The following is a 23,868-nucleotide window of genomic DNA, read 5'->3' on the forward strand; positions in this document are numbered from 1 at the left end:
GAGCAGGCGCATGTACTCCTCTTTTTCCCCTGCCCTCCAGTCCCTTTAACTGGCTCCCCACCCCTTTCTAGGCAGCTATTCCACTGGGAAAGCCATGGGGGGATTGATCCTCCTCTCCCTTTTCTCGTTGGGATAGCTGCCTGGGGAAGGCAACTATTCCAACAGAGAAAGGGGCAAGGTTGGCATGTCCACTCCTTCAGGCCTCTCCCTCTTGGGTCCCCCTCCAGGAGAAAAAATGGGAGGGAAGGAGGAGGAGAAGTGTATGCACACGTAGCCTTGACCTCGCAAATAATCAAAATCATATCAGTGCTGCAAGTGTGGAGGGCTGACTGTACTTCCATGTGCTTCTTTTGGAGCACTTTGTTGTTGTTAGCTGCCCTCGAGTCAGTTCTGATTCATGGCGATCCCAAGGATGAGACATCTCCAAGAGTCCCTATCCTCCACTGCCCTGCCCAGATCCTGCAAGCCCTTGCCCACAACTCCCCTGATAGAGTCTATCCATCTGGTCTGTGGTCTTCCTCTCTTTCTTCTACCCTCACCTTTCCTAGCCTTCTCATTATGTGGCCAAAGTATGATAGTCTCAACTTGATCATCTTTGCTTCCAAGGAGAGCCCTGGTCTGATATGTTCAAGAACCCATTTGTTTGTCTTCTTGGCTGTCCATGGTATCCTAAGTACTCTTTTCCAGCACCACATTTCAAATGAGTTTATTTTCTTTCTATCTGCTTCCTTCACTATCCAGCTCTCTTATCCATACATGGTAATTGGGAATTGGGTAATTGGCCTGAATGATTTTGACTTTAGTGCTCAGTTGTATGTCTTTGCACTTCAGTGTTTTTTCCAGTTCTTTCATAGCTGCCCTTTCCATTCCTAGTCTTCTTCTTATTTCTTGACTGCAGTCTCCATTCTGGTCAATGTTTGAATCTAGATATGGGAATTCTTTAACTATTTCAATTTCTTCATTGTCTAGATTGAATTTGTGTATCTCTTGTGTGGTTATTTTGTTTGTTTGTTTTCTTTATGTTCACTTTAGAGGTATTAAATTAAAATACAGCTCTCAGTAAACTGTTAAGTTTGGTAAACTTGTTTCCATCACACATCAGAAACATCCAGAACTCAATAAAGATGGCTATGTTTATTTGGTAGGTCATTTAATAAATGTTGCAATGGTCCATTCCCATTGCTTTTTGGGGAGTTTCAGAAGTTGCATCTACACTGTAGAAATAATGCAGTTGACAGAACTTTAAATGCTGTAGGTCCATCCTATGGAATAATTGGGATTTGCGGTTTTACAAGATTTTGTAGTTTTAACCTTCTGTAGTTTTAACCTTCTCTGCCAAAGGGTTCTGGTACCTCACAAAACTATAAATCCCAGAATTCTGTAGGATGAAGCCATGACAGTTAAAGTCATGTCAAACTGTAGCTGCACCCAGAGAACCTCTTTTCAAGAAAATCCATGAGTGAAACATGCTGCATCCTACCAAGGTGGATCTTATTTCACATCTTTAAGTTTATTGCACAGACCCTGGAATGTGCCAGTTGTATTACGAAAGGGGTTGTTGTTATTATTATTATTATTATTATTATTATTATTATTATTATTAACCTTTATTTATGAAGTGCTGTAAATTTACACAGCGGTGTACATACAATCTTTTTAGTTAGATGATTCCCTGCCCTCGGGCTTACAATCTAAAAAGACATGACACAGAAGGAGAAGGGAGTGGTGGAGGGAAAGGGTAAGAGGTCCAGCAGTTCCTCTCTACCTCCAAGGCCTGGACCAAGGTAGATGGACTGGAGGGAGGGCTTGGCTTCATAATGGATGGTTAATCTTCTTCCAGGGAAAATACATACTCTCAAGTAGGATAATACATATACAGTGGTACCTCGGGATACGAATTACCCAGCTTACGAAATTTTCAGGATACGAAAAAAATTAATTTAAAAAAACTGTTTCGGGTTAAGAAAGTTTTTTCGGGTTACGAAAAAACTTTTGGTGCTTTTCGGCGCTATTTTACACCAAATCGCGGCTTTTCCCCATTAGCGCCTATGGGGATTCGGCTTGCGAAAGCCTTTCGGGTTACGAAATTGACAGCGGAACGAATTAATTTCGTAACCCGAGGCACCACTGTACAGTACATAGCAATACAGGAAATGGATGTTAAGTGACAATTATGCAATGCCTGGGAAGGCTTCTCTGAACAGGATGGTTTTCAACTCCATTTTGAAGCTGGTTAAAGAAGTGATGGCTCTTGCTTGTGGGGGAAGAAGGTTCCAGGAATGAGGGGCAGCAAGTGAAAAGGGGCGAATCCGGGATGGGACAGAGGAAATCCTGGGCTGAGACAGCAGACCTTGACTACCAGAACGGAGTGCCCGAGTGGGAAGGTGAGGAGAAAGAAGGTCTGATAAGTAAGGAGGGGCCAGTCCATGGAGGGCTTTAAATGTCGACAGCAGGAGCTTATACTGAATGCAGAAAGGGAGGGGGAGCCAGTGAAGGGATGCCAACACAGGAGAGATATGGTCACAGCGGTGGGTGGATGTGATAACGCGTGCAGATGAATGCTGGACAGAAATTAAAGGACGGAGGTGAGAAAGAGGAAGCCCTGTCAGAAGGATGTTACAGTAATCCAGTCGTGAGATCACTAGGGCATGGACCAGGATCTTGGCAGTAGAGGCGGAGAGAAATGGTCGGATTTTGGCAATATTGTACAAAAAGAATCTACAAGCCTTGGCTGTGGTCTGGATCTGAGGGATACACAACAGAGAAGAATCAAAGATGAAACCAAGACTGCGGGCTTGCTGGACTGGTTGAATAGAAATGTTGTCCACAGAGACAGAAAAGGAGTGTTGAAGGGTGGGCTTAGGAGGAAAGACAAGAAGCTCCGTCTTGGACATGTTGAGCTTCAAACGCCGATGGCGCATCCACTGCGAGACAGCTGTGAGGCAAGACAAAACTTGCTGTTCAAGCCTTGGAGAAAGGTCAGGGGCGGAAAGATACAACTGGGTGTCATTGGCATACAGATGGTAGGAAAAACCAAAAGAGCTAATGAGTTTTCCTAAGGACAGTGTGTAGAGAGAAAACAGAAGGGGACCCAGAACAGAGCCCTGAGGAACTCCAACAGATAAGGGAACAGGAGAAGAAGGTTGTTATGAGAGCGGGAAGTGACATAGAACGGATCTTACCACACAGGAGAACGCTACCGCCAGAAGTTCCCATTCTGTTCCGAATGAGTTCCCCAGGGGCCAATTTTCGAGAACTGTTTAGAAGCATCCTGAAAATTGGCCCCTCTGGGACACATCTGGAAGAGAATTGAAATTTCTGGTGGCAGTGGCGGCGTTCTCCTGTGTGGTTAGATCTGTTCTATGCTGCCTCCCATTCTCATAACTGTTAGGAAATGACATTTATGTGTCCACAAGATAGAGCTGTAGCAGAACCTATTACAGTTCCAGTGGCAGTTGACACTTGCATTATGGAATGTTGATGCTGTCAGTCCTTCTGAGAGAGTGTGTCAGTTATGACAGTTGGTGTTAGAGTAACTCCCTCTCTGTTTTTGGTTGTTATGGTTGTTTGGTTGGCAAAATAACTTATTTATTAAAGCTCTCGTGTAGATTGAAGGCTTGAAGTGCTCTTGTCGTTATTTCTCAAGCCGGGAGCTTAAGGCCGTTTGCAGTGGTGAAGGAATATTCTCCTTCTTGGCCTGAATACCTTTGCAGACATCTCTTCAGATTCCTTCTCCCTGGCGTCCTGTCGATGTGGTTCAACTCTGTAGGTAGTCATGGTGGACACAGCACGTCTTTCCACGCCCTAACAATAACAACCCCTTTCGTAATCCAACAGGCCCAATCCAGGGCCGGTGTGGTAAGCATAAGTATTTTGTTTCACATATTGGTGGGCCATATGCTTTTGAGGAGCTGGCAAATTATACAGGAAAACAAATAGGACATCACACACACACACACACACACACACACACGGTGGTACCCTAGTACTGGAAAAGGAGAAAGGAAATCTCTCTCTGGGGTGCAACCACGGAAAAAGCCCTCTTCTTTGATTGGGGAATCAGACCAAGGCCCTTGGATGGTGATGGGAAAGAAGGCTGCTTCCAGTAAGGTTTTTAAATGATAAAATCAGCACAAGAATTAGGCTTAGAAACTGAATTGTAGCTAGCATAGATTTTGAAGCATTGGAATAATATAATTACAGCACTGCCTCTGTGAAAACTGCCTTGATACAAATGTAAGAGTTTGACTTGATGAGTTTTACCCAGAGAGCTTCCTTATTTCTTTTTGCTGGGGTTTTTCCTCTTCTCTTAATGCCTTCCTTCCTCTGTCTGTTTCAAAGAGACCTAGCAGAGATGAGTGAAGTCACATCCTTAGCAGAATAAGGAAGTTTTAGGTTGCTGATGTGAGCTCTGTGTATCATTCACTGTTGCATGTTGGCTGAGACAAACTGAAAAATTCTGCTGTGTAAGGATATTTTTAAAGTAATCTGGATTTTAATATGTTGAAGCGAAAACCCTCCAATGTTTCAGAGAAGGAGAAATCTCAAAAACCAAAGGTAAGAAAAATTAACATTGAAAAATTACTTATAAGGCAAATAAACTAACAGTATAACCGTATTGTTTAAAAGTAATCTAGATTGTGTAGCAACAAAATCATACAAAATCACTTGTCTTAGTTCACTGGAACTGAGGGCAGCTTGACATGCTCATTGCTGAGATTCTCTGGGGCAGCAATTTTACACAAACAGCCCCTTTGCATTATAAGGTAAAGGCAATAATATGTAGATATTATCACCACCCAATATGCAGCTCATATGCCCATATACCCAACAAGAAAAATATGTTCTTGAAATTTTCTTACTTAGCATAGGATTTTCAACATCCTATACTAAGTAATGCCTAGATTTAGTTTAAAGAAAATTCAGTTTCCTTAATTTAGTCAGACATTATAATCCAGAGATATACATGTAAACCAATCTGACTGATCTCAGTACCAACAATGATATAAAGTATGATTTACTTTCTTCACACAGTTGTGATATCAAGAACATGGGTGTGCAAATAAACTTAATAAATGACTGTGTTAAGATAGTTTTTGTGTTTTGCTGTGGGTTATACAGGAGCATTACAATGATCTCATAATTACAGCAGATCCACCAAATGTTTTTTTTTGTGTGTGCGTGTGCATGTGTGTGTATGTGCACATGCATGCACGCATACCTGTTGACTTATGGTGACCATGAATTTCATAGAGAATGTCATAGGCAAGGAATACTCAGAAGTAGTTTGCTATAGTTGCTTTCTCTGAAATGTAGCCTACAGCACCTAGTATTAATTGGCAAGCTCCCATCCATGTGCTAACCAGGACTAACCCTGCTTAGCTTCCAAGATCAGATGGGATTTTGTGCCTTTAGGGTATTTAGGCTCATACCTATTGGTTTATAAACCAATAATTCTGTGTTTCTAAGTATTTTAAAAGAAATATTTATTTTTTTAAATGTTTGGGAAGTAAAACATTTTTACAGTAATACATACTGTGAGTTGTTTTCTTAACAGGCATAGAACATTAATATCTTTGATCTCAAACTGCAGATAGTTTTTGTTGTGGTTATCTTTGCTGCTAGATTCTGTCTCTCTTATGGTATAGTAGCACTGGCCTTTAGCCATCATCATATGCCATGATGGAAAAAACCTGCGTTGTATGAGTTACAGGGTGTTTTCTAATCCCAGTGAGAATTTCATTGTATAAAAATGCCCCATATCCAAGAGGTGTTTTGTGCAAAATCAAGTATGTTCTGCTCAACCATATAGAAATAAGACACAAGGTGGAATAAAAATCAAATAAACTCATATAAAATAAAATGTGTCCTTGGGGGATTTCCTGACCCTGCTGAAGTCTCACAACTCTCCTTCATTGGGGAAAAAAACCAGTTTCCCTTGAATGACACTAACATACTGCCTCATTGTGTCAAGGTTCACCAAAAAGGCCATAGAACTTTATTTTATTTGTCACATTGTACATTGCCTAGGATGAAAACTACCCCAGTTAAAAAAAAACAACTCACTAGATTTACTGGAAAATAATTTATCCTGGACTTTTTTTGTTGTTGGGCGGGATATACTGTGCATAATAAATGGCTGAAATTCAGAGATATTGTTCAATGCTGTGGAGTGACAATGGTGCCTCCCTTGTAAGTATAGTTCTGTATGTGTTGTACAACAAAACATTATACTTGGGGACTAAAATCCCTTATCTTGATGCATGAGGGTTGACATATGGTTAATTTGTTAATACTGGAGCTGTCTGTATTGTATTGATATCTATCTGTCTTATTAAATGGATAAAAATGGTGAAGGAAAGTGGTTTCCTTTCTACAGATCACCAATGTACATCTTTGTTTTGAATCTATAGAGTAACATGAGCTGGGACTACTGATACATTCAGGATTAGGGGACATAATTTGATTTAACTAAATGATCGTTACATGCTTTAGATGCAGAATTATTGCAGTTTGACACCACTTTAACTGCCATGGGTCAATGCTGTTGGATTCTGGAATTTGTAGTTTTGTAAGATATTTTGCCTTTGCTCTCAGAGAGCTCTGGTGCCACAACAATCTACAAATCCCAGGTTTCCATAGGATGGATTCATGTTAGTTAAAGCATTATCAAATTGCATTAATTCTGCAGTGTGGGAGCAATGAGTGCAATATACTAGGGCTGAAACTTTAAGAAAAGCATCTTTTCCTCAGCAGCTAACTGTATATGAAGGTCTCAACAAAAGACACCAAATATTTGTCTATCACTCAGGGAAGGGGAAAAAAGACCTCAAATCATTTACAAAACAATCCTGCCTCTTAGCTAAAGAACTGATTCCTTGTAGCAACCTGGTAGATTGCTCTGCATCTTCAGAAGTATTAAATTGACAACAATATCTCTTCCACAGTGGTTCCCAAGTGTATCCCATTCCCGTGATTTTCTCTATAAGAATATACAGAGTTCTCCTTAGTGTTCAAGCCATAACAGTTAATTACAAAGACTTGTCATTTAGCCTGTGCTGTAATAGGTTTATCATTTCATTTTACTGCAATAAATATTTGGAGACCTTTTAATTCCAGCCCACCCTGGGCTTATGCTAGCCAACCTAAAGTTTCTGTCTTCACTAATGTAATGGTCTTACATTATTTTTCCACCTACTTTTGTTGTTATTGTTATTGTGTGACTTCAAGTCATTTCTGACTTAAGGCAACCCTGTGGCAGACCTGTCACAGGTTTGGTTTTCTTTATTTGGGGGGGGGGGGTGAGATTTGTTCAGAGGAGGCTGAGACAGTATGGCCCAAGATCACTCAGTAGGTTTGCTGGCTAAGAGGAGATCAAAACCTCGTCTCCAGAATCATAGTCCAAGACCCAAACTACACCATACTGGTTCTCGTACTTACTTTGCATGCATATAAATACAAAAAATAAAAAGATGATTATATCAGCTGATTACATCAATTATGCTTTTGATATAGGGAGTGGAAAAAACCCAAACTAAAACCAATCCCACATCGTCATGATGGATTTCGCAACTTGCTTCCTCAAAGCAAGATAGTTGGCAAATTTACCATACGGTTGAGAAATGTTTAACGCATACATCTGTAGTCACAAAGACACTGGTACAATTTCACAATTGAGTTCCTTGCATGTCTTCCTCACTAGCCAGAATTTAATAAGGCAAAATGCGCATTGTAAAAAGGCTTCCAACAGGTGTGTTTAAATAATAATTAAATAGTAATTTGCATTTGTTTTAATTCTGGAAGATTTATATATGGCTATTCTGTGTATGTGTGTGTGTGTTTGTAAAGTTAAAAGTTAAAATTCCAGAACAGTAGACTATACTGTATAAGTTTATACACAAACATAAAATAGAAATTTTACTTTCAGTACACTTTATCATCCTAATCTCTCTCTCTTCTCTCTCTCTCTCTCTTACATACACACACACACACTCCCCTTGATATGCTGATAGACAGGGGATTTTTAAATTATTATTCTAATTTTTTTTTACTTCTTTCTTTTCTGGCTTGGCTCACTTCTAATGGCGCTATCTTGTGTATGGTTAGATACCCTCCATCTGATTTGGGCAGGAACAGTCTCAATTACAGTAACCGTCTATCATTCCACTTTTTTTTCAGCTGCTTTTGAAATGTATCAGTTCTTTTCTCTTCCTCCTACTTTCCCCCTCTCATCCTCAGTTCGACTGAGCTCAAAGTGCAAAAGTAGTTTGAATTCAATTAACTTGGAGTGGGGAAGGTGAGAGGAGGGGCACAATCTTGCCCTTCCCTATAAACTCAGGAAAAAGCAAACATTTTTAAGTTGTCATCTTTATTAATAACTTTTGCTGTTTTGACCACAATCTGATGTTGGTTGGCCACACATGTCTGGTCTTTCACCTGTATGAGTGTACAGTTACTCAGAAGTAGGAATTACTACTAAGTGGATGCAGGATTGCATTTCAATCAAGTGTTTCATTATTATTATTATTATTATTATTATTATTAAGATTTTTCTCTTTCTTAGAAAAACCTCAAAAATAGCAAACTGAATATTTGATGGTGAATGAGTCTGGACTTGATAACACATTTAACGTTTCCCCTGGTAGGGCTGACATATTAATGTAATATGATCATATTAATATCATTACTTCTTTTAATAAAAAGATTTTAAAATGAAGGAAAAGTTAACAAGAAATGAAACATTTAGCTTTTATTTTTACACAAAAATAGGATTTAAAAAAAATCATGGGGAAGTATTGAACAGATCACCTTTTCTAATACCATGCTCAGCAATGTCTTCACCTTGTCATTATCAGGGATGTTGTTTGGGACAACATGAGAAAACTGAAGTCTCTGGAAGTCTTTGCCTGTTTAACCTTCATTTTGTTAGTTTTCTGCTTACAGGAAGATCTAGTTTAGACAGACCTTTGGACTCCCAAGCTAATTGTGTTCTCTTAATGTCAGATTTTCATTTTCAACTGGCTTCTGTTTTTATCTGATATTTTATGCATTTTTATAGCTGCTTCTAAATTGCATTGCACTGGAATTATTTTATTACTGTTATCTGACTGTGACACCTTAATGTGAACAGGTGGATCATAAATTTAAATAGAAACATATTGGGTAAACTAGACCAAAGTCATATGTTCAGAAGAAAATGCTGATATTGCTGTTGGCCTGTATACTACAAGCCAAACTCAGATGATCATCTAGTTATGGACAGCCAGAAGGACATTCACCTGCTATTTCTTTGTCAGTTTGAGAATTTGGGGCTCAAGCTTTGTTTGGGTTACAATAGCCAGCATGTAGGCTGGTGGTGCATTTGTTATTGTTAATTGCCTTTGAGTCACCTTTGACCCTATGTATGAGAGACCTCCAAGTCAACCTATCCTCAACCACCTTGATCAGTTCCTGCAGACTCATGGCTATGGCTTCTCTGATTGAGTCTATCAAACTGGAATGCAGTCTACCTCTTTTGCAACTTCCCTCCACTTTACCAAGCATTATAGTCTTTTCTAGTGAGTCCTTTCTTCTCAGGATATAGCCAAAACACAACCTCAGTTTAGTCATCTTTGGGATCATGCAGACCGGAAGCTTGAAGCAACCTGAGGCCACTATCAGCATGGAATCACAGTGCCACACAGCCCAGTCCCGATCCAGGCTTCTGCCATAGTCCCAAATGGGATGCTGGCAAAGAGTGGAATTCCCTACTCCTTTTCCCAGCTGGGGACACTCTCTCCACATGGCTTCTGGCTGCTCATGATGTGTATGTCATCTGTACACCATGTCCCCAAAGTGGCCAGAAGCTGCTTTTTCTTGCCCATCTGTTTTCAGCCTTTGTTTCCAGGGAAAGTTTGGACCTGATCTGCTCTACGACCCATTCATTTATCTTTTTAGCAGTCCCAACACTACATCTTGAATGAATTCATATTTTTCCCTCTTAGCTTTCTTCACTGTCCAGCTTTCACAATCATACATAGAAAAGAAAATATGATAACATGGACAATCCTAACTTTTGTATTTAATGAAATATCTTTATACCTCAGGATCTTGTCTAGTTCTTCCTAGCTGGCCTTCCAAGATCCCCTTTCCAACTGGAAGCCATGCTGTTTCTCCATATTCTGTCCTAACAGTGGCCTCTTGTTCTGAGGACAGGTTAGACATCAGGACTATCAAATATTGTAGCACACCATTTCATTGAGAGCAAGGCATAGTTTTTCATAATCTACACAATCAAATGCTTTACTATGCTCTATAAAGCACAGGTTGATCCTCTTTTGAAATTCTTAGTACTTTCCATTATCCAGTGTATGTTTGCCATATGAGCCTTAATGCCTCTTCTGGTTCCCAGTCAATTACGCTTAAAATTGCAAATCTGTTTTTCACTTTGCTGTGGGAAGAAAGCTGCCCAATAAGACATCAACACAGAATTGGAGGGAAAGGCCACAACTTTATTAGCAAACAGCACAAAGGGTAGGGTTGGCCCAAGCATAAGGTCTGGATCTGGAAACATCAATCAACACCCTGGTTGATTGATGTAAGGTTGCTTGGTCATGACCAAGCATCGGCATGACATCAGTCGCATATTCCAATAAGGCCCTAGTCACCAGGAGATGTTCACTCAATGTACCCCCCACAATGGCCACACCACCTGCCCTTAGTGCTCCCGGGTCCAGTGCTACAGAGCCCTGGAAACCATGCTCACCAGATTCAGGACCTATGCTGCCACCCTAAAACAAAGTTGTGACAAAAACAACCTAGCCAAGGGAGGGAAGGAGGGTGGGAGAGCAGAGCTAAAATGGTGCCGGATGGCATGTGATGCAGCCTTAAATAGGCCTGCCCACCAATAGGGTGCCTGGAAAGAGCGGAGGCATGGCCTCCCAGGCCCCTTCCACCAATTGGCTGCCCCCAGGGGTCTGAGCCAGCCAATCATGGCCTCTTCCCTTTTGCAATGGAAGGTGGGACATGTAATCCCAGCACCCGGTGCAAAAGAGCTGCCCTTTCTGCCCCAGCAGTCAATAGCAGGCCTTCCTGCCAGCCCAAAGGCTGCTGGGGTGAGACAGGCCCCCACAATTATGGAGACTAGGGTGTCTTCTACCCCAGCAACAATGGCGGCCTGGTAAGTTGGGCAGTATCATTTGTCTTTAAATTATTGATGTTTTCTAAGTTGTATTTTGGCATGATGGCTATTCTTCCTTAGTTTAACTCGAACTTTTTGCTTTTAGTAGGTCAGTCTGTTTCTGACCTTGTTCTTGTGAAAAGAATGGATTTTTTTCCATATTCTGCTTCCAATTATGTAATAATAATAATAATAATAATTTGTTTTATTTATATACCGCTATTCCAAAGATCATAGCGGTGAACAGCAAGTAAGCTAATTAGCAAGTAAGCTAATTTGCCCCCAACAGTCTGGGTACTCATTTTAGCGACCTCAGAAGGATGCAAGCCTGAGTCGAGCTTGGGCCCTTTTGCTGGTCTTGAACTCGCAACCTTGTGGTTTTGAGTGAATGGCTGCACCAGGACTCCATATGTATTCTATTTGATTTCTATATTGGCCATCACATTATGTCCATGTATAGAGTCTCTTCTTTGATTGTTTGAAGAATGTGTTTTCAATGAAGAAATTGTTAGTCTCAGTCTGTCTATTTCTTGATTTGTTTCTCTAGTCCAGGTCAAATTTTCCTATAATCTCTGATTCTGCTCTGTTTCTTATTTTTGTGTTCAAATCATCTATGATTAGCAATAGTCCTGATTTGGTGTATGATCCATTCCTGGACTCCCACATAGACTCTCTCAATTTCTCATCTTTTGCTTCTGTGGTGCATGCCCTCCAACATTACACAGTTGAAAATTAGGACACACATGGCCAAGCAACATCAGAGTATGGTCAAGATGCCAAAATTACTCATAAGAAAGAACAAACAAGTTATGAGAGGCCGCAACAGTTTGCTTGTGCCAGAGGATGTGCCTACACTGTAAAAATAATGTAGTTTACCCCCACTTTGAATGTTGAAACTTTATCCTATGGAATCCCGGGATTTGCAGTTTTACAAGGACTTTAGCTTCTCTGCTAAAGAATGCTGGTGCCTCACAAAACTACAAATCCCTGGATTCTGTAGGATGGAGCCATAGCAGTCAAACTGATGTCAAATTGCATTATTTCTACAGTATCATCAGCCTATTGGGAAAGGCAAGATTCTGTTCCCTCTTCTCCTCTACTTCTACTGAGTTGAGCACTCAGCAATATGAACTAACTGATTAAAATCTACTGTCATCAATTAAGTTGCATGTTTTATAATGAAAATAGTAGCCATTAAATTTCTTTTGAACTTAATTGGTTGAGTTAGAATTTGGGTGTTAACTTCAGAAATAAATCATTAATTAATAATTATAATAATATTTTTTATTTTTACCCCACCTTTCCATAGAGATGATCAAGGCGGCTTACAAAGGAGTAACACATTACAATACAAGATAAAAACAATTACATTATAAAAAGTTAAAAACATTGCTACAAGAAGTGGGAACAGGAATCAATATAAAACACATATAACAAGGGCAGAAAATGGAGAAAACGATCGAATTTATAATGGTCCGTGGTCAGTAGGGAAACAGGGGCAGAGAAAAGAATGAAATAACTATGGTGGGAATGCCAACCAAAATAAATGTGTTTTTAAGTTTTTCTTAAAAGAATCTAACGACGCAGCGGAGCGGAGCGGAGCTCTACGGGGAGCGTATTCCAAGAAGAAGGGGCGACGATGGCAAAAGCCCTCTGTGAGGTCCTCACAAAATGTGACCTAGGGACCTCCAACAGATTTGTCCCAGACGTTCTGAGTGTGCGGGGTGGATTATATGGGGAGAGGCGGTCCTCCAAGTACCCTGGGCCCAAGCCATTTAGGGCTTTATAGGTCAAAACCAACACCTTGTATTGAGCTCAGAAGCGAATAGGCAGCCAGTGAAGATCTTTTAAAATGGGTGTTATATGGTCCGACCTGGAACTGCCAGCGACCAATCTAGCTGCCATATTCTGCACCATTTGCAGCTTCCGGGTTTGGTACAAGGGTTGCCCGATGTAGAGCACATTGCAGAAATCCAATCGAGAGGTTACCAAAGCATGTACAACAGTTTCAAGGTCCCCACGGTTCAGGTAGGGACACAGCTGGTGTATCAGCCGAAGCTGATAACAAGCACTCCTGACCGTCGCATCCACCTGAGATGTTAGCTGGAGCGACGAATCAAGGAGCACCCCCAAGCTGCGCACCAAGTCCTTCAAGGGGAGCATGACCCCGTTCAGGACCGGGTGACAGATCTCACCACCCGAAACTGGGGAACCTATCACCAGTACCTCCGTTTTCCCTGGATTCACACTGAGTTTGTTCTCCCTCATCCAGCCCATTACCGACGCCAAGCAGGCATCTAGAGGAGAGATTAATTACATTATTAATTTCAATGATTTGTGCCAGATTACAGTAACAAGGGCAAACTGGGGGTGGTCTTCTTTGTATCCATGTAATTTCACTGTGTACTAAACAAGACACCACATAGATGCTCCTCATCTATTCCAGGAAACCAATTTTGATCTCAGGCCTTTTTGTGGGAATCATTGGCCTGAAAGCCCATGGGCCAAATGATGTGGATTCCGGCTGTGTTTGGAGTGTAGTGTTCAGATGATATATGCCCTGCTATCCAGGAAGAACCTGGCCAAGATGGAGTGAACAAGATCTGTTCCTTCCAGTGGCGCTGGTTAAGGACTACAGTGGCAGCAGCCTGGATCAGGGCCAGGCACATGTGGTTGCTGCTACCTCAGTGTGATCAGTGACCACATACTGATCTTTCGGGCCCGTCTGTTTCAGGCCAGTAAAGAAAGTGGGATGATAAAGAGATGTGATTGTAAGGGTTGGAGAAAGGGGAAACAAGAGAAAGGTTTTTGGTGGGTGAATTAGAATTTCCCCCTCAAAAATCATGCATCTGATTCCTTCTCTCAAAAGACAGGGATTGGGTGTAGTAAAATCCTGGATTGTATTTTTAAATTTCATTCTGTAAAGGCTTTGCTATGGGCATAATCCACACTGGTCAAATAAAGTGGCTTTCTAACTGCTTTGAACCCGGGTGTTTAGACTACAAGGTAAAAATCGGTGGAAAGCAAAATGAAGCCATGTTTTGAGACTAAAAACCCACACAAAATGAAGCTGGTGCTTCATCACACCAGAATATAAACAGCCCAGAGCTGGTATGGGACTGCATCAAGTCAAAAATAGCAATCACCAATAATGTAATGGATATAATTACAACATACACAAACCAAACAGTCCAACAGGGAGGCATGAGGTTAAGGGGAATGAAGAGGGCATTTATGGGAGGCCTCCATGATTGTGTTTTGCCAGTGTATCACTCAGCACACCGATGCACCAATACACTGTACTGGTGACACATCGCATGTGTGACGGTGTGGACGATCAAAAGGATGGCCATCCAATGGAATGGTGTCTGGGCAGTAAGTGAGAAGTAATTGTAGATGGGATGGTTGTGCAATGATGCACATGCATGGTGGGAAGGCAACAATAAATAATAGTAATGTGCTGTGGCTTGACACCACGTGGTGTGGACAGCTCATGGGTGTTCAGCCCACCTTGGGAACAGGTGGCATGGACAGCAGGCTTTTGATTTATATTTGGAAAATGCATGCTTGAACCACTTTTTCTGGCCCATCTGTTCTGACAGTACATTACATTAAATTTAATTGACTGAAATTTAAGTACAAATTTAAGACCTAATACAGTTCTCTTATTTTAATATAAGTGCAATTTATTATTTTTTAGCATATTAGTTCTTAACTAAATGCCCTAACTCTTTACCACCAACTTTCTTATATCTATCTACATTGCATACATAGAATAGTGTGGTATTATTTTAAATAGAAGGTTGGGGTAGGTATTCAATTTGGTGAAGTGCTCTGCTGAAAACCTCTAGAATTGTTATCCAGGGAAGTTGTGCTATTGCATCATGAGCACACATAAGGTATAAAGTGAATTATAAATTAGTGATGTGATCTGTTATAAATGCATGAAATTGAAATTCTTATAAAACCAGGTAGATTTTTTAAAAATTTTATGGTATTGCTCCCCTGTATTTTGACAGATGACATTCCTATCACACTAAACATTCAACATTATTTGAATTTTAATGACAAGTTTTGAAGGCCAGGATCTCCAGTATGAAGGTGATATACAGTTAATGAATATTAACTAGGGTTAAGCAGTTTCCTGATATTATTTCAAAGGCATTTCAGAGGATCATCTGTAAAATAGAAAAATTTTAAATTTGCTGAAGATAAATTTTAAAATTTATTTATTTATTTTGCAGTCACATTTTTATCTATTGCTTTTTATTCTAATAATACAGCTGATAAGCTGATAATAAGCTATCTTCTTCCAGCTTCCAAATGGGTAAATTTATGCTTAGAAGCAAAGACAGCATGTAGATCTGTCACGGAAGATCCTGAATACACTTTTGCAAGAAAGCAACTGTCAGGGCATTTCCAGCTTCTGTAAATCTGCCCCAAACAGACAACATCTGGTTCTGATTATTTTTTATGAAAATACCTGTGAGCCTTATCAGATAGAGGTCTGCATGTATAATACTGTGGAAACATGTCTTTGTACACCAGATTAAAGGGGGGGGGGGGACTGGAGGTGACATTACAGATAAGGTTTTCCTGTTTCCTGCAGGCCTGTAAATTAAACTGGGTCAGAGCTAACAATGTTTTTTTCATTGCATGCATTTGTGTGGTCTGTTTCTGCAGCCAACACTGTTGCCTATTGTCTTGCATTTCTATACAGATACTAAGGTTGGGAAACCTCTAGGGGTAAAGAATGACCCAAAATCCAGTGGTTAGATAGAACAACAGAACTGGGGGAAGTGTTCACTTACTAAGTTTACTTTTATTATGTGGATTTGTGTTGTTTTCCTGCTCCCATTTATTTGGAAATGACTTTATGACTTTTGTTTCTCATTAATGCAAATAATGTTTTTAAATAATTCACCTCCCCCTATCAAATTATTTTTCATTTACATGTGCTTTACTCATATTAATATATTGCATATATTTATATATTTTAATATTCTGATACTGCCCCCAGCTTTCAACATTCTAAATACAATTTAGGATATTATAATATTTAATTTCTGTAGGAGCAAGATTTTTTATATGTATAAAATGAAAAACATACATTAAAATGTTGGAGAAAACGCCTATATTTTGTAGTGGTACTTTAGGTGCAGTTTTCTTCTCTCTACTTGTGATTGTAGTAATCAAACGTGTTGTGAGCTGTGTGATCAATTCTAATGTTAGATTTTGAAAAATGTTAAGAAATTTTGAATTGTTAGATTGTATTCTGTGTGCAGTACCTGCCTACCCTCTAACATTAGCCAAACTTCAGTTGGTGAGTGTCTATAAGAAAATTTACATTTTAAAAGTTGCAAAGAAAAGGAAAAACAGAGGATGTGGTTGAAGGTTCTGCCAGTAATCCATGTCATATGATTCTAATCTACTAACCACATTTTTTGTTTATATATTTCCTGCCCTCTCCCTAAATACACACACACATATACACACACATATAGACAAGAGGCTGAGTTTCCCCTACCTAGAATTCTGAAATGCAAAATATTCCAAAAACCAAAACATTTTTCATGGATAGCTGAGACAGTGACACCTCTGAGTACACAGATTTGTTTCATGCACAAAAGTATTAAAAATATTGTAAAAAATTACCTTCAGGCAATGTGTATAAGGTGTATATGACATATACATGAATTTTATGTTTTCACCCAGATCCCATCTCCAAGATATCCCATTATGTACATATATGGAGATACAAGTATTCCAAAATCCATAAAAATCCCAAATTCAAACAACTTCTGGTCTGAAGCATTTTAGATAACAGAGATTCAACCTGTGTGTGTATATCTCTGTGAGTGTATTAGACAAGAGTGTTAGTACCTATAGATTTAGTCCCTAAAAGTATCAAAACTTTCCAGTTCTTTTTGCTTTAATTTTACCTTCATATTCCTGTATCCAAACTCTATCTTGAAATAGCCTGTCTTGCCTCTCCCTTTTCGACTGATCACATGTCACAGCTAGATTTAGGCGATGTTTCAGAAATCGACTTCCACCAGATTCCACCAACCCCTTTTTAATTATAGTTTAGGGTTTGTAGTCAAAGTATTATTTTTATTTTTATTTTTATTGGATTGGGGCCAAAAAGAGCAATACAGTTGGGTATCATCTACATACTGATGGCACCACATCCATTTCAGACAACCCCTCCCAGAAGTTTCATATATATGTTAAGTAATATGGGGAACAAGACAGAATGTAGAGGGATCCTCCAGGCCAACAGCCAAGCGGTTGAACAGGACCTCCTTAGCACCTTCTGGGTTTGCCCTCCAGAAAGCAAGAGAGACACTGTAAAAATGCTTCCTATTACCATCCTAGCAGAGAGGCCCAGAAAGATATCATTGTTGATGGCATCAAAAGCTGCTGAGAGGCCCAGCAGAAATGACAGAAATACACTCCCTCTGACCACTTCCCTATGTAGCTTGTCCTAATAAGGCCTGAAACAAGTTTGAAATGGATCTAGATAATCCGTTTCAACCAAAAACCCCTGGAACTGGGAAGTAATCACATGCTCCGATACATTGCCCCAAAACTGTAGGTTGAACTCTGGCTGATATTTATACATTATAGAGGAATTCAGTAATAGCTTTTCCAACCAAGTGCTCACCATTGCCTTCTTGTTGTAGGAGACTTTGGCCTGTTACAGCCTGCCAAAATAAAGCTGCTTCGGGTCTCTTTGGAGGTATGGTATTTAAATGATGCATGGGTCCTAAGAGTCCAGAGGTCGTGCCAAAGCCACACTCCATTCCTAAGCACTGGAGTGCAGCTTTGGTGCAGCTTCCAGATTCTTCGGATGCATGCATCATTTAAACAGCATACCTCCAAAGAGACCCGAAGCAGCTTTATTTTGGCAGTCTGTAACAGGCATTGACTTCCACCTTCACCCAGTAAACCAGTTAAATTAGCCAGGCAGAGCAAAGGTTTGGTATACACATGTTCATTGTCATCTCACCAAGGATCCAGTCCACACTAATTAGGCTGCACAAACTAAAAAGTATCCATAACATTGGGCAAGCAAAAGCCAAGGTTATACACAGTGGAACTTTATCAACAACAGCATACAAACTGGACCAGATTTGAACAATTTTATCTGCAACGTTCCATGTAAATTCTTTGCAGTGAGGTGTCTACTTGAGGACCATTGACAACTCAGAAAGTATCAAAATGCTTTAGCAATACAGGTCTAAATACTTAGGGTTCAGCTATTCAGCCATTCAGGTGTCTATGTCTACTGCATAGACATCAAAACATGAGGAACGATGCATTGCCCCAATGCTCCTTGAGATACCCTCTTGAAGGGGACTTCAGTTGTTCTGCAATCCCATGAACATAAGAATAAAGACACAAGAAGGAGAAATCAATTAAACATACCATTTTAACATCCTAAAAGTATATGAAATTAGTTCTTTTTATTAACTTCTGCAGTAATGGAGTTAAAGGAATGAACAAGGGTGATGTCATTCCTTAACTTAAGATGTAAATTGCCCTGTCACTTGAAACCTTAAATTGTATTTTTATGTAAGAAATTCAATAGTACTAGGTTGCTGATTTGTTCATCCTTGGCAATCCTTGGTCAACACGTGATGTCTGAAATGCAGGTTTTACAATTTGATACATGAACTGAATTGCACTTTTCTAAACAGACATCCTGGTTCTGATTAAGCTTAATGGGCCTAGTGTCCCATAAGATCAAGGCACTCATCCTTTATAGTGGACTGAGTCTAGAGTATAAAGACAATAAAGTATGAAAGTAGACATGTAGCAAGGAAAGTAGACATGAATGTAACATTAAGCAAGAGGATTGAAATTAATAAATGCTTCTATAAAGATTTCTTTACTGAACTTGAGATCTGCATTTTCAGACCAATGAAGTCCCTTTTAGAGAAAAAAGATATCTTGCATCAGATGAAACAAAAACAAAGACTTCAATTCCAGTTAAATTTTATCATATGTATGATCTGCCTCTGAAGGTGGTTCATACTCATCCTTGAGTGTGAGGTTTTGATTAAGCAGAAGATGCTGCCCCAGAAGATGGCTAAGGACCAACTGAGCCAAATACTAGTATAGATGAAGCTGTGCTAAATCCATACATTTTCAAGTTTAAGGATGTTGGAAATTGCATAGGACTTCTCCTACTTTGTGTGGCCTAACTCTGTGATGGCACTCTGGCTAGGTCTCACAGTGGAACAGTTTTGGATCTGGTGTAATTCAACTCCTGCCTTGCCCCAAACCTTCTCCACCACCTTTTTGGCTGTTCTGCTAGCACATCTTAGCCAATATCAATTCAACTGGCAGACAGATAGGTCTGTTACAGATTAGCCATAAGAAGAGGTTTATATCTAATCCTAACCCTTTACAGTTTGTAGAGAGATCTTGTAGCATCTTTGAGACTAACTGAAAGAAAGAAATTAGCAGCATGAACTTTCATAGATTTCAGTCTACTTCCTCTGATGCATTTGCTTTACAACTTGGCCATCTTTAAGTGAATATTGCATTGCCCCTCTCCCTACTATTGGGCCTTTGAATGGATGTGCCATTCAATGGGTATGGCTTGCAGGATTTCACCACCTCATTTATAGTGGGCCTCTGAACCTTGGAAAAGGAAAGACTAAAGCCAAAACAACAAAGACGTTTTACATGTATATTTTTAAAATTTGTAATTTTAATGCAACTTTTTGTACTTTTGTATAAAGTTATTTGTACTGTGAGAATGGGTGCAGAGGTCAAAGGTATGTATACTGAATGCTTTTAATAATTCAGTATATATAATTCAGCTTCACTTTAGTTAAGGCTTGCTTATAAAGCTCATGCCCACCCAGCGTTGGGTCCCTTGTAACATTCTTCAGTGTTCAGTCTCTGGTTATGTTTTGCTGTTAGTTTTCTTCATCTTTGTAAGCTTGTTTAAGTTTTGATAATCACTCAGACAGCTGTCTCCACTTAATTCCAAATCTTTGTGCAATAAAAATTGTCAGCAAATTGGTCAGCTTTGTATTTACTTTACATTTTAAAACTCCTGGTACTGATTTACAATTGGCTGTTTAAGAGAATTGGTGGCAAAGTAATGCAAAAATATTTGAAACAAGTTTCCCCACTCTGTTCTCAAAGAGTGAATCCTTGGTGGAATCCTCTTCACAAAGTCATTTGCTATACATTTTTCTTCCTAAGTACTAGCCCGGGGTAGGTGACCTGCAGTATCAGCATTTGTGCTCGTTAGGCTCACAAATTCATTTAGGATTATGTATGGCATGTTTATGCTGCATAAAACTATCACTGACATCCCCCCTCCCATTTTAGGGTGTAAGTTCCAAAAATCATGTGAGGGTTTGAGGCTGTTTGGGGATGAGGTTGTTTATAAGCCCTGCTGTATTCACTGCAGCACCCAACCCCAGGTGATATAAAGCATGCAAAAAAGAACTTTCTGTCAGTTTTATTATTTCTAAAAAGGTTCCCCTTGAAGGAGAAGAGTGACCTTGTTCTGCTGAGCTGACATGTGCCATTGAATTAATGGCTGAGCTTTGCTTTAGGGAAGCTTGCAGAAACATTACAACCCTCGTGGCTGAGTTTGCTGTGCACATTAATCAGGTAAACCAAAATGATGCATCAAACACTCATTTAAAAGTAGTAAAATTCCTCCTTCCTCTCTACACACTTTTAAAAAGTCTTCCTAAGAATTAGTGTACTGTTGGCCATTGCTTATGGTCAAGGGCGTTGCTCCATAGACACAGTAAAACATAGCAGTGGGGTTGAAACTTTTGTTTATCTCCAGGCACTAAACAGGCTTAAGAAGAAAGTTAGATATAATGGGTTAGGTTAGGACCTTTATTTAATACAAACTTTATCTCCTAGAACATATTTGCTCTAATTCCCATGACCATAAAATTGTTTGACACTGTGATTCATAACAGTGTGGTAACATTGATAAAAAGAAGCTAAAGTGCTTGATCACACTGCTGGAGAAGGCAAGAAAGTAGTTTTCACCATTAATTTAATGGAAACTGTGATCAATGGATTCAGACTAGGTGACTAGTTTCTCCTGCTCACGTTGATTTTTGCAATGATCTTTTAATGAAGCCAATGTAGAATTTAATGGTACTATAATGGCCTGATACACCTTTTCCTTCTGGGTCATTTGGCAGCTATCATTATCTGAACATGGCATTCATCAGAAGGTCCCAGACCAAGTTTGTGGTACAGTTTGTCCACATTTGTGATAGAGTTTGTGCACAGTGGAATGCATGGAGATGTATGAATGTGTGCATACACATTTAGACCCTATAATGAAAAAATGGTCATGAAGGTTCAACTCAACAATCCTTAATAGTGAAATCACTAATATATTTCTTCCCAACCGGATGTCCTTCAGATATTAGGACTGCTATTTCCAGTTCTTTGGGCTACTGATCCTCCCAGCTGGGCTTTGACGGGAGGTAAAATCTAATCCAAGTTGGAGATAACTTAGCTAAACAAGCCTTACTTTTGTAATCTTGCATGACTTCTGAATGGATGGCTAAGCCAGGGCCTATGTTCAAAGTGTATAAAGACTATAAAGTGTATAAAGTGTATATCACTAAAGACACTGGGGTTTGGTTCCAAGATCCCCCGTGTATAACAAAATCGTGTATGCTGAAGTCCCCTTAAATATAATGACATAACAAACTGGTGTCCCTTATAAAAAAATGGAAAATCAAGGTTTGATATTTGAAATTTATACTTTTTTTTTTTAACATTTTCAAAATGTGTATGCTTGAATCCGTGTATTAAAAATCCGTGTATAAGAAGGGCCGACTGTATTTCTAAAATATAGCACTAGCAGCGTTGTGTATTAGAAATATTACAACCTCTTCCCTATGATTTATTTTTTTAAATATGTCCGGAATTGCTGCCAGCAAACACACATATGCTGATAACAGAGTCTTTAGCCCAGTGTCAGTAAAGCAGAACTTACACAAAAGTAGTCTGAATGCAGTTCAAGAAGACAAGCCGAGATCAGGATTCCAGAGATTCACCATGCCGAGAGTCAAGCCAAAGTCAGGATACTGGGAGACAGCGTGGTCAAACAGTCTGAGGTCAAAACAGCCAAGAGATAACACAGGTCCGGTCCAAGGTCAAGGTAACAAGAATCCAGATACTAGGAGCTAGTGCTAGCAGCAATCACACCGAGGGATCATGCGATAAACTCTAGCAACAAACTCAAGCCTCTCTTCCACTTAAATCAGGGAAACTTTCCCTCGAGCCACCTGAGGCTGGTTTGCTAATTGTCTTTCTGCAATCCTTCTAGATCTGCACTCTCGGCCCTCCTCTCTTGATAGGAAGGCACCTGCAGGCAAGCCTCGTCTCCAGAGTCACCACTAGGCTGTGGCACCATAGGAGGCCTCTCCTCAGCACTAGAACCTGGTTGGACCTCCTGCTCTCGGGCTGGGGAAGCACAGCTGGGACCTGGCAGAGTAGAACTAACACCTGGCGTAGCCTCAATCAGCCCTTGCTCTGGAGGAGGCTCATCCTCCTCCTCATCCTCTGAGAGCTCATCTTGGCTGGCCATGACAAAATATACCATTGTCTACAACAAGATTTAAGGATTAAAAAGTATTGTTGTGTGTCTTTAAGTTGTTTCTGACTTATGACAATCCTAAATCAACTCTATCACAGTTGATATCTTCTTATCAAGATTTGTTCAGAGTGGGGTTACCTTCACCTTTTGAGGCTGAGAAAGTGTGATTTGTCCAAGGTGGCTTTTTATGGCCAAAGAGGGTTATTCAAACCCTTATCTCTAGAGTAATGACTCAATGCTCAAACCACTACAACATGCTGGCTCATGTACAGATACCCCTCCCATATATATATATATATATATATATATATATATATATCAATGCATTCATACTGAAAAGCATAAAAACTATATGGCCAACCCTCTGTATTCACAGAATCTGAATCCATGGATTCAGCCATCAATAGCTTGAAAACATTTTTTAAAATTCTGAAAAACAAACTTTGATTTTGCCATTTTATACAAAGGACAACATAATAATAATAATAATAATAATAATAATAATAATAATAATAATAATAGGATTTATTTATATACCGCCCAATCACTGGGAATCCGAGCGGTTTACAACAGAGGGGATAATAGACAGTTCCCTGCCCTCAGGCTTACAATCTAAAAGACATGACACAAAAGGAGAAGAGAATGGTGAGGGGGGGAGGGAATCCGGTCCAGCATTCTTCTCTCCCTCTGAGGCCTGGACCAAGGCAGATGGACTGAAGGGAGGGCTCTCCTTCTTCCAGGCAGGCCTGTTGGAGCTAGCCTGCCTCTCTCTCCCTCAAGATGGTGGATGAAGGGAGGGCTTTTTACTATGTCACTGTATATAATGGGACCTTATATCTTCAAACTGTGGTTTTTCTTTTGTAGTGGTGGAATTTTCCTGTTATAATAGAAAGCTATAGAAAGATGGAGTCACTTGGGTTAAGAGAAAATTATTTTTTAAAATGAGGCTTGGAAACTAGAAAACTGGAACAGAGAAGAATGGGGAGGGCATCTTGACCTGCATGGAAGTTTGCACCAGAAAAATAGACATGATATACACAATTTAAGATAAGGAGACATTGTTGATGTTCAAAGGGAGACTGTTGAAGGCTACTGGATTCCT

General features: G+C 39.8%; 1 protein-coding gene across 4 annotated transcripts in view; it reads left to right on the forward strand.

Annotated features, from left to right (window-relative positions):
* Window positions 1-23,868, forward strand: part of SAMSN1 (SAM domain, SH3 domain and nuclear localization signals 1) — a 120,449-nt gene that overhangs the window by 48,826 nt on the left and 47,755 nt on the right. The window contains exon 1 of one of the 4 annotated variants that reach the window (XM_089508136.1): window positions 4,240-4,557. The exons of the other annotated variants lie outside the window; for them this stretch is intronic. Within the exon in view, the coding sequence (XP_089364262.1) occupies window positions 4,501-4,557 (57 nt within the window). The 5' untranslated portion in view covers window positions 4,240-4,500. Of the gene's footprint in view, window positions 1-4,239; window positions 4,558-23,868 lie in introns of those variants that run through there. 4 annotated transcript variants of the gene reach the window in all.

This window comes from Sceloporus occidentalis, unplaced genomic scaffold, assembly GCF_023333645.1.
Source record: "Sceloporus occidentalis isolate IW3139 unplaced genomic scaffold, rSceOcc1.0.p SCAF_2, whole genome shotgun sequence".
NCBI classification, from domain to species: Eukaryota; Metazoa; Chordata; class Lepidosauria; order Squamata; family Phrynosomatidae; genus Sceloporus; species Sceloporus occidentalis.